At 33.9% G+C, this 12,271-nt stretch overlaps 1 protein-coding gene across 2 annotated transcripts in view; it reads right to left on the bottom strand.

The window, feature by feature from the left end:
* Nucleotides 1–12,271, bottom strand: part of LOC112684143 (amyloid beta A4 precursor protein-binding family B member 1-interacting protein-like) — a 40,529-nt gene that overhangs the window by 12,486 nt on the left and 15,772 nt on the right. For both annotated transcript variants that reach the window (XM_025555476.1, XM_025555477.1), the window contains exon 2: nt 3,667–3,803. In XM_025555476.1, the coding sequence (XP_025411261.1) occupies nt 3,667–3,798 (132 nt within the window). In that variant the 5' untranslated portion in view covers nt 3,799–3,803. The remainder of the gene's footprint in view (nt 1–3,666; nt 3,804–12,271) is intronic.

The raw sequence follows: 12,271 nt of genomic DNA, 5'->3' as shown, positions 1-12,271 counted from the left end.
GACCGTGCGCTTGACGGGCGCGCGCCTGCGCATCGAGCTCGCGGCGCTCGATAGACGCGTCTTCAGTATCGGTTTGTAACCGAACGTCAGGTTGCCGTAGATGTGGTAATCCGGGTGATCGGTGTCCGGATCGTCGTAACCGCGGGCCTGCAACACGGCCCGGGTCCTGTTGCCGCATACCGCGGACGGCGACACCTTGAACCCGTAGCTGCTGTCCTCGTCGCTGTCGCTGTGCTGGACCTTGCCGCACGCGTACCGGGACTTGCACGAGAACATGACGGCCACGGCCGGACGCGGTACAAGACACGGGAACGGCGGACGCGATAACGCGATAACGTGTCCGGATACGATGGGGTATGTTCCGGCGAACGGACGACCGGCGAGCGACAAGCAGTTCACGGGGCCGCGACTGGTCGAGAACTGATTTGAGGTTTTCGGGTGCGCGCCGCGGCCGCCGTCCGGAGACCTCGAAGACCTCCGCGGCGTGACGGGTGTCCCGGAACAGCTGCCACGTTCGGGTCCGCCAGGTGCAATCTCCGAGAGACTGTGCCCGACAACACATGTCTACGGGAGCAAGTATACCTGTGTGCACGCGGCGTGCGTACGGGACGACGACGAGATGAGCTGCAACACACGGCGGCAGCAGATGTTCTGCGTATAGCTGGTATTCAATCTGATTCTTGTCCGGTAACCGAAACTCGTTTTCGTATCGTATACACGCGTCCATCAAGAGTTTTTTTTTTTCCTTCTCTCTTTATTCCCATTATTATTATTATTATTATAATCACCCTTATGGGCACACACGCGCGCACAGATTTTCTCGATAAACAGCAAATCTCGTACATTTTTTTTTTCTCTCTTTCTTCATTACGGGTTTTTTTTTCCCCCGTTTAAAAATGGTTTTGCGCAGTTCGACGGCACCATATGGCCGCGACCACCGACAGCAGCGGGCGACGGCGTCGTTGTTCATTAAAACGTGTCAAGTACACCACACGCGTACGGTATTTCTGCTGGCGCGCAACAGGAATCGAAACTCGTGTCGGCAGGCGCCACACCGAGGCGGAGGACGCACCGCGATCCCCGCGCCGCGCGCGTCGCACAACGAACTCGGACCAAACCCGTTTGACTTTTACGCCCGTAACGTGCGCACGAGCATGTTTATTCACTTGCCGACGCGCGTGCGTGCGCGCGTGTGTCGCACCGATTGCCGCGAGGTGGTTTTATGACACCGAGTGAAATCGCGCGATCGTGCAGCGATATCGAACGCGACAAGTGCCTCTGCTGTTGTTGCTCCTGAAGGGAATCGTTCAGCTTCTCCGGTCGGTGAGGTCGAAGTTAGTGTTTTCGATTTCATGCCACCCGCCGCCGTTCTTCCGTGGCAACGCACTGCCGCGGTCCGGGGCGCTCGATTCGACGAACAAAAAAAAAAAAAAAAATCCCGTCCAGATGAAACGCTTCGACACGGTGCGATGCGTAATCTCCCTATACAAAAAGACATCGCCGCACGCGTACACAGACTGGATACGGACCCCGGGGAGCGCAGGAAGCGATGCGAGGAGAAAAAAGCGAAATGTCACATCGACGTTTAAATAGGTTTCGGAACACGTTTCTATACACGCGCTCGGGTGACGTACTGTTGTTGGAACGGATTCAACAACGGTTTAACCGTTTTCGTATCCTTTGAAACTCCTTAGGAAGTCCACTAGGGTTTCGATAAACGACACTTTGAAACACCCGACGAGCTAATATTACATTTCGTAACGACTATGGTATGTGCGGTCATTTACTAATTGCTGTACAAATAAAAACCGACGACTCGACGTGCAAGCATGCGATACAAACCCATATTTTTAGCGCATAACGCTGCGGAACGAATTTTTATTTTTACTTCGCGAAGGACATGTTACATTGAAACTAATGAATTCACCGCAACTGTTAGAATAATACCTCCTCGACGGTGGAACGCGAATCGTAGAACCAATTTAACTTTATTCTTCGGTCAATACTAATTTGAGATAGAAATACATAGTATTTCAATTTCACTTAACAAACTCTATATTATTGTAATTACAATCAAAACCAGTTATTAGGAAACCGTCAGATTTGAACGACGTACATCATATGCACATACTTTCTTAACATAATACTAGTGTAAAAACACCAAGTATTTAATAAAGGTGGATTTTAATTGAATGTTCAGAAAACCAGATCATTCTATTCTGGCTAAATATTTATTAATTTTTAAATTTACGTGTATACCCGGGGGCCATTCAACACATATAGTTTTACATTACTGCGACACCGCCGCCGTTTTTGCTGGAATAATTCAAAACACAAAGGAATAATAGTATGTATTGCCTACAAGAATATTTTGTTCGTTATACAGAGGGGACGTCTTATTATAAGTTATAGGTTGTTTTTAGGGTCTTTATAAACGAAGCAAACACATATTTATGTCTTCCGAACAGGGATCAAGTTCATATAATGTCACGCTGTGAACAACAATTGTGGGGAGCCGAGCAAACCCGTACTCACGTTATACACCGCATTTCTATAATCGTATAGTCCATGAACCGACAGTAAATTTACGATAAAATCTGGAAACCGACACTGTAGCAGAGATTTTCAAACGAAAATCTTAATTATACGCACTATTTCTATGCATACGTTTTAATTGTATGCCCGGAATTCGATTGACAATAATGGAAACTGATTAAAAAACCAACTCAATCTGGTTTTATTGAACTGATTTCGCAATAAACTTTGATTAATTTTCACAGTTATTTTGACCGACATCACGATTTGAGTGTTATATGACTGGTATGATGTTAATGTTAATAATAATAATTAGAATAACACATCAGATGGCGGAACACCTGGCCAGGTGCTGCGATGGAAGATGTATGCCACCTGCTGGACGCGAGACACGTGCAGTACACACGTCGACACGGGGCAAGCAGCTGCTTCGATAATAAGGGCGCATGCCATCTGTTGATGGTCTCGTCGTTGAAGCCGCGATCGTCGTCGTAGGTATATAATGTATTTACGATATATGTACTGCCAGACTGTAAACCTAACCATCGCGATCGAAGTGCCGTGACGACTTGTTGAACTCAAGAGTACCGACAAAAATATTGTGGACGAAGAAAATACGCGTTTGAGGTATACAACATCATATGTACATAGTTGTTGTATAAAATCCCATGTGGTCGCTTTTGTTGTCGCAGAACGCGCGATTCCTGTACATAAATGGGTCACGTTGCAATCTCCAAAGATATATTTTATTATTACATTACATTGACCACTACACTCAGGCTTATACGCACAAACCTCGTAATAATATTTCCATTTATCAAGGCGTCTTTTGGGACTACGGCCACAAGAACGAGAACGAAGGGTCGCATACACGCCTTAGCCATAAAACTTAATTTGAAAAAAAAAAAAAACGCCTCGCCTTACTTTTTTAATATTTCGCTATTAATATTAGTTACACTTCGAAAAGCACAGCCGACGATCACGCTATAATATCTCGTATTTTATATAATACAAATGTGAATTACATTTTGCATTAAACGCATATTCAAACATACAAAATAAAAAAAAAATATAGCCTAAAATTAAAAACCTGAATAACACATTAATCAGTACAAACAACAGTATATTTACCGAGGCTAACGAGTCCAATTCACCGAGCCAAACGTCTAACAATCGTTCTGGGTCTTCTTCCTCGTCCGAATCACCACAGTAATTGGAGTCCACTGGACAATCGACCTCGTAATTGCCCTCATGTGGTCTCATCACAACTGAAAACATAATGTAATTGTGTTACTTCAATCCTGTTAAAATACTTTGTAGGACACACGTAAAATTATTATTATTATTATTATTATTAATAAGAATAAATAATTGATTATTGATATATAATTTTATAAACTAATATGAACGCATTAATATTATTACATTGTATATTATGAAATGATTTTTAGAGTTATTAGTATCAATGCCCAGTGTTTACTGGCGGCCTCAAAATACTTGCTTTCGATACTTAAAAATAAAAAAAAGATTTAATAATTTAAATGATTGCAATATACATATTAAGCAATCAACCCGTGAGCGATATTAATTACAGTATACACAGCAGACGCTAATTAAAATTTTAATTTTTATGGAGACAATCAAAATTGTTATAGCTATAATAATATCTGTCAGCCAACAAGAATGACGCTCGTTCTATTTTCGAACACTATCAGCCTGTGAATCACTATAAGAGTTTCCGACGTACCAAATGATAAAGAGAAACAAATTTGCGTGCTAGTATTATACTAATAAAACCAACAGCTGTAGAAGAATCGTTTAGTTTTGAATAGGGTGTATGTGTACGAAGTAAATATCAAATGGTGGCCAATAACAGTAATAATGACCGTATTATATACGACAACGGTCCTTCTCGATTACTTTGTATAGTAGCGTTATAAAAACAATTGGATATATTACCATGCAAAAGCACCACACGCCGCTCGCAGCTATATTATGAAACATGTTACGAGGGGAAAAAAAAATCGAAGAAGGGGCATCTCTAATGTGAGTATTTAACTTGACGACCGCGAAGAGTGTTTTTTTTATTTATATTTCCCTCTAAACAAATGGCGCAGGAAGACTCTTGACCCTAACGTCTCTCTTATTGAAATCGCCCTTTAAATATATAACGAAACCAAGAACGTTTAAACATACAACTGCAATGCATACGTCACAATGCCTGTACTTTAATGGTCGATGGAATAATTACTTTAGCATTATAAAATACTACTGTTCTATAAATCTTATAAAAACAATATATCGGTACACATTGCCAGGATCTGAACGAATATTTCTCCGCGAAGATAATATTATAGTACTCGATCCGCATCTTATGACGTGTATTTATAGTTAATAAATGTATGTGTAAGTACATGAGTCATCTAAACCAATCAATATACATTTATATATAAGTTATAGGACCATAATCCGTGAACAATGAGAAATAGTCATTGTGTATGTCTAACCTAACCCTGCACACATCAAAATCACGTGATTCATCCTGCACACATTAGACTGAAAAATAATACGACGGATTTATGGTTATTACTATCATCGAGTTGGTGTAATAATAATTCATCGGTTGGACCGAATGAATAATATTTGATGATCAATCACGGAACGCCCTCTGGTGGTTTAATAATATTTACAAGCACACCTGTCGTCAAACATACAGGCTCATATTTTATTACGTCTACAACTAAATAATACCCGTCCAAGGACGAAATCACACGGCACACGTTTCCGGCACGTGGGTGTAATGCAGTAAACATTTTGGAAAAAGGAGTACCATCATCTCATAAGCACATTTTTATTTCATTTCATATCGATTTTTAAAATCAATATTTTTCACAATCGCTCGTATATATGTAAATATTGCAATAATTTCAATCTTACATCATAACGATTTGTTCGGACAACGTAAAAAACACTAGGAATCGCTCATCTTTAAAATAACTTTAAGTTATCGCTAAAGTAATACAGTATTTTGAAATGTTGTCTTCAGCGAATAAAAATTCATCAAATAATGACAGCACGAATATCAATATGAAAATTGTTTTCGAACAATCATAATTTAACATTTTACGTATACAAAATGGATATAACATGAACGTTTAATTTATGCTGTTTTAACGATGCTAATTATGAAGAACTTAAATATACACGTCGAACACTGTACGACACATTTGTATTCTGTAAGCAGCATACAATTGCAATTAAATTCGACTATATCAATGTCCCATGAAAATCCTATAAAAATGTTAAACCTCAATGAAATATGTCTTTGGATCCACTTAAAATAATATGTTACGGAAACTGTATTTTTTTTTTTTTATACCAAAATTGAGAAGTGTTTAATGAAACCTAAGTTTTAGATTAAATATTAAAGGTTAGGTTCTCATTAAGATAGACTAATTATTGAAATTTTCTATGAAATGTGATATAAATCATTTTTCACATAAAACAAAAGCAAATATTACACATGAAAATATGAGATCAGACCACTATAGTTAAATTACACAATCACAACAACTCACTATCAAGTATCGAATTTGAACTATGAACAGCAATTTAATTGTAATATTGGTATTGCTTTTAAATTTATATTTCGAATAAACTGATAATGGAATTTATCTAATTATTGTACATAAATCAAGTAAATAAGTGCAAAAACGATCAACTAATTAGTAATTCGTATAAAATATGGTTAGAAAATAATAAATATATATTAAGATGACTCACAGAAATAAGTATCCTCAAGTAATGTACATTTTATTGCTAAAAATCATGACTCCACAAATTATTCGTGAAATAACCTTTGTTAAATTCTATAAACCTTATATTAAAACGGTACATTTCCAGTAAATTTAATTTCGTGTAATCCATCATCCGATACACTAATACGAAAGATAACAATTTTTAATAAACGATAAGACCGGTTCTAAATCCGTTACGTTACATACTAATTTTTTTTTTTTATAGTAATACTATTTAAGTATAATATTATGTGAGATCAATATAATTGGCGTTACGTAGGTACTTCCTAATATATCGACACACGTATGAGTTTGTAGAGTTGGTGTCCGATCGATAAACAAATTATTCTCTATGGTTATTATTTTTTTTTAATCGTAAAAAATAATTATTTTCCCCAACAAAAAAAAATCATCAAATTTTTTTTACGCATATAATCACATTTGCTCGACGTAAAATAAAACGGTTTCCGAGAACGGTTCAATATTCAAATTCAAAATACTATCGGCAACCCCCACGACCAAATCAACAACACGAAACAGGCCATTATGCACCCCAAAAATAAACTATGTGGATACACTTCAGCCATAAATAAAAGCAGCGTAACATAACACAATATTATACATATAGTTAGAGGCTAAACATTAATGCCGAGGAGAAATATTATAAACGTGTTTGTGCTTACACTTCACACCCGAGGACACTGCATCTAACGTTAAATCTATATTCATTAATTCAAAATGTTAAAAAAAATTTTACCCAAAACATATTTCGATATATATGTACGTGTTTACGTTGCGTAGTATCTGTGATGCCCGTTTTGAAACACACTATATACAAATACTAACTTTTTATCCGATACACGTGTACATTATCTTTTAAAAAAAATAAGAACTATACACTCATACACACATATATTTATTATCATTAAAAGAGAATTTTACGTAGAGTAAAAATATGGAATACTGTACCTATAACTTGTACTGAACCGCATGTGTCGCAAGTTGATAACACTGGCTGGTGTTATTTGCATTAATTTTTTTATTAGTTATTTGTACTTGTGCGACGGCTAACGTCATCAAAGACGTCTGAACAGGCGTCTATTAATTATTAATAATTAGAAATTAAAATTACTATGGATTACATGTTCCCTATAATCGATGGCACTGTGTATGACTAGAATTTAATGTAACTTAACGTTGATGATGCCAAAACAACGAGCGAAAGTCGAAAAGTTATTATCTACAAAACTCAAATTAAATTCATTCGATATCCCGTTCACACAATGACCTTGAGAATATGCATAAAGATATTATATTACATTATCGGTCATAGGTTACACAATTTTTTTTCAGAAATACATCACAACGCGTCCCCCACCACTTCTTACGAATCCACTAAACTTATCGGTGTGTTAAGTTATCGTATAGATACAACACGTTAATATTTTAATTATGTACAACATATACGCCACAGACGTTTTACTAACAATCAAATGCTTAAAAATTATCAAATAATTTAACAGTTCAACAATTAATGTACATGTAAAATTAAAAAAACAAGACCTATGGTAATGAACATTTTTCAATGTTTTGCGGAGGGTTCGATTTCTATGTAATTATGTAAAAATATTGAAAATATGATAATGAACATGTCAAAATAACAATGACTACATTAAATAAAACTGAAAGCAAATTAGTATTAAACCCGACGGAATGGAGAATCTTTGTTGAAATAGTGAGATTGAGGAAATTTGACGTCATGATTAAAAATACGAGGATGACAGCAGCACAAACAGAACATAATTATAAAGAAATGAGTTAAGTAGAAGTCGAAGGTAACTTAAGAATAATGATTTTTTTTTAAATAAACAAAAAAAGAATACCAAATTTTATTTTATTCCATAGTAAACATAAAACACAATAATAAAATATAAAAGTCTTAAATTTTTAAATCCAACCTTGGATATTTTGGGCATACTTTTTCATTCTCAGTAAAAATGTCTAAAAACAAACGTGAAATCAAGTATTATCAATTACCTATAATTTATTAAAAATAAAATAAATAAATAAAATTAATAATTAATAATATTTAAATAAAATAATGAATAATAATTAAAAAAAAAGACAGAACTACTAATACATTTTTTTTTAAAATAGATATTATACATACTTCAGAGAAAATATATTTTACAAGCGTTTCTATAAGTGCATACATTTTAAATTTTAATCATTTTTACATATGAGTATATTATTTTTTTAATTTAAACAACTAAACAAATATTTGTAACTTGTATTCTATGTACAATATTTAATATATACATATTTATCAACGATTTTCAACTTCTAAGTCATTGAAATAGGAAAAACAAGATACATTTTTAAATTGTTCAACCATGTATTCAACTAAATAAAATTTATCTCAACATCAAAACTCTTATGATTAGCAAATTTGTAACCTTTCATAAAATGAATAAAACTGTTAAAATTATCTGTTACATAACAGTAATTTTTTATATACGATTCGACTTGATTTGGTTAAGTTCTATAAACAGATAACCAATTACACATTGTATTAATCAAATATAAAACATTTACAATAAATATTATACCAATGATATTGTATTTCTACATAAACTCTCCAATACTATTTGCAATAAATATTTAAACACTTATTTGTGAACAGATGGTAAATATTTAATTTTTCTTAAAAAAAATAAACTACAATTGACATAAAAGTGGGAGTTTTTATTCAACTATAATGTACTCGTGTCAAAACGCCCACAAAGGTACGATGTGGTTTCGTGACCCATAATTATACCATTGATAATCTGGACAAGTCCTAAACGACGCTTATATTACATACACATACGGATACTGAGTGGCTTATTAAAATTGACTATAATGTCCGGAGTGAAAATTGAAAAAAAATAACAGAGGATGTAGGATGTACGTGACCGCTGTAGTGTTGTCCTTCTGTCTTTGGCCAGTTTCATGACAAATGCACATTAATTTTAATGAATATGATCATGCTCTAGCGTTTTGCCATTATTGTCTATTAAACTCCGTCAGTCGTGCAAAATGAAACATTAACAGCACAGTGTAGAATAAAAAATATTTTAAAACCATTATTATACTGCGCATTAAACAGACATCTCTGATATTGGAAATATTCACAAATTAATATTTAGTCAATCAAGTTAAAAATCAACATCAACTCTACGTAGAGATAATAAATAATCTTGAAAAAAACACAGAACTAGGTTATTGAAAAAAATACTTCCGGCCAAAAAAATATTTTAACCTAATTCGTTTTTGATGTGTGATAGCAAACTGACAACTAACAGATTAAAATTTAAAAAAATAATTGAGTATAACTCTTCAGTCCTTGACATTAATTTAATTATATTCAGTACTCGAGTAATACATAAAACTACTGTATCACGTTAACGTTATTTTAAACGGACTACATACAGTAAAACATGTGTTGTAAGAGCTATACAAAAATATTTAAGTACACATTGATGTGCATTGATAAGATATTAGGACGGAACGAGCAGAACACATGTTCTATCACATTTATATTATATTTATATTATATAGTTAACATACGACACCTACGTTTTTGTTCTTATAGAAAGTGTGGCACGTTTTTAGAGGCGTAATACTACGACCAGTGGACCCAAAACCGTAGGGAGTCCGTCATCTCGGTCAACCCGCAATTACACGTGTCAGCGACCTTCCCGCGGTAGACGGTTAGCGTATAAAAAAAAAAAAAAATGTGAACCACTGATTTGTAACCAAATGCATCACGAGTCGGTCGTATTGTTGATCTTATTAATACACACATAGAATATGATAACGATCAACAATGATACATAACGTTCTCCACAGCGAATATTTTATTTTATGTTAAAAAATAATTACCATACGGCACAGTACGAATGCCGTGACTGTATACACATAGAGTGACGGTCGATGGGGTTGACATGATTAAATTTAAACATTTAAAATTAAACCCTACCGATATGAAAAAAAAAAAAAAGGGAGCGAACATTTATTTTAAAAGTTGCATGTATTAGTTTATTACGAAAGCCCATGTGCGTGATGTCTGCCATCGGTGCCCAATAATTCAAACAGGCGCTAGTCGAGACGTGCGAGTGGCCTACTACAATCGGTTGGGCGACAGGATGGAGAGCGGGGAACGGATTCTGAACAACATATGGTGTGCGCACAGTGGTGTCCAAACTAATGCACACAGGGGTCAACAACATATGAATGCAAGTCGGAAGATTTCCCGAGTACATAAAAAAAAAAACTCAATTGCTCACCTTGAAAACTGATTGCACTATATATGGACAAGTCAAATTTGAAACAAAAGAGCTCGACATTTTTACATTTCAAAGGAATATCTGTTAAATGGTCAGAAAAAAACAACTTTGTATAATTTTTTACATAAATTGTTCGTTTGACAAGCAGCTGAGATAACATTCTTTAAATTTTTTCATTAATTCCTTCAATGTAAACAATCGATGTTACTTGGGATCTCTAGGCATTTTATAGAGTTGAAAACAAAAAAAGGGTAACCTTCAATACACGGATAATACGTTATTTAATCGATATATTTTATAATACATACCTACGCAGGATTATTATGAAAACGTTTTTATTTCGCCATATATTTCGTAAAAATAAAAAAAGTAATCGATACTGGTATACTTAAGAAAAATATTCAGAACATGATAGAATGAATTAGAAAATAAAATAAAGTAGGTATTTTAAATTGGTAAAGTATCGAATTATAAAACTAATTTACTGGATATTAATATTGATTCATTTTAATAGACTAATAATTATAAAATATCATATTAATAATTACACTACTTAGCTAACTTTGCAAATTATTAACGCAAACACTTGTTTAATGACTAAGCAAAAATCGACAAACCAATTCTTGAACCTAAGATCGATATAGTTTATAATCGTTTTATTATGTAAATATCTTAATAAAATATTATGAGCAGATTACTGATTATGCAAAAAAACAATTATTATTACAAATCAAGAAAATGAATACAAATAGATATAACCTTTTTTAAAGTATTTTATTTTCAACGAATAGACTATGATATTAATATTACATATGCCTATTATTTTCTATAAAGAATAACGAGGAAAACATTAAACATCTAAGTTAATGTTATTTTTCAATAAAGGAAATCGCTGTACATTGATTAACAATTATACTAATTGACTTTTTTTTTCAAATTGTAATTCTTTCCCACGTTCTCAAACATATTTATGAATAAATTCTCTAGAATACTTGGAAATAGTTTTAAACTCATTGTTAAATTTGAATATACTTTATTCTTTCCTTAGTATACAGTCTGATATTGCTAATGCTGATCTTAATACATGCGAAACAAGTCGTGGAAGGCCAAAGCTCGTGAGTCACGTTTTGGACGCTTTATGAAAATGTTTTAAACTAACTACTCCCCCTTATCTACGTGGACAAATATATAAGTATATTTTTTTATAAAAAAAAGGTGAGAAACCCCCACGGAGCAATTCAAATTAATGCAACACAAACATTTCTTCATTGACCTTAAAATGTCTACCTGAATATGAATGAATACATGAAAATATTTGTTTGTTTACATATGAACAAACATAATTGAAAAAAACTTCCTATAGTTTGACCGCATTGTTTTCATCTTTAAATTTATTATAATATACAGTACAAAAAGAAAAAATAAGATTAATTATACTAACTTGATTACATTTTAAAAACAAAACAATGATCAAAATTACATGGTCGAGAAATGATAAAATTATTTTTTATATTTCTAACAAAATCTTTTCAATTAATCATAAAAATATGTAGATAAATCAAACAATGAAATATATTAGTATCTAGATAATCAGAATTATTAAAATACATT

The sequence above is a fragment of the Sipha flava genome, unplaced genomic scaffold (assembly GCF_003268045.1).
Source record: "Sipha flava isolate LNK unplaced genomic scaffold, YSA_version1 241_pilon_pilon, whole genome shotgun sequence".
Lineage (NCBI taxonomy): Eukaryota > Metazoa > Arthropoda > Insecta > Hemiptera > Aphididae > Sipha > Sipha flava.
Note: the sequence above shows the minus strand (reverse complement) of the source record. Positions and strands in the feature narration are given on the sequence as shown.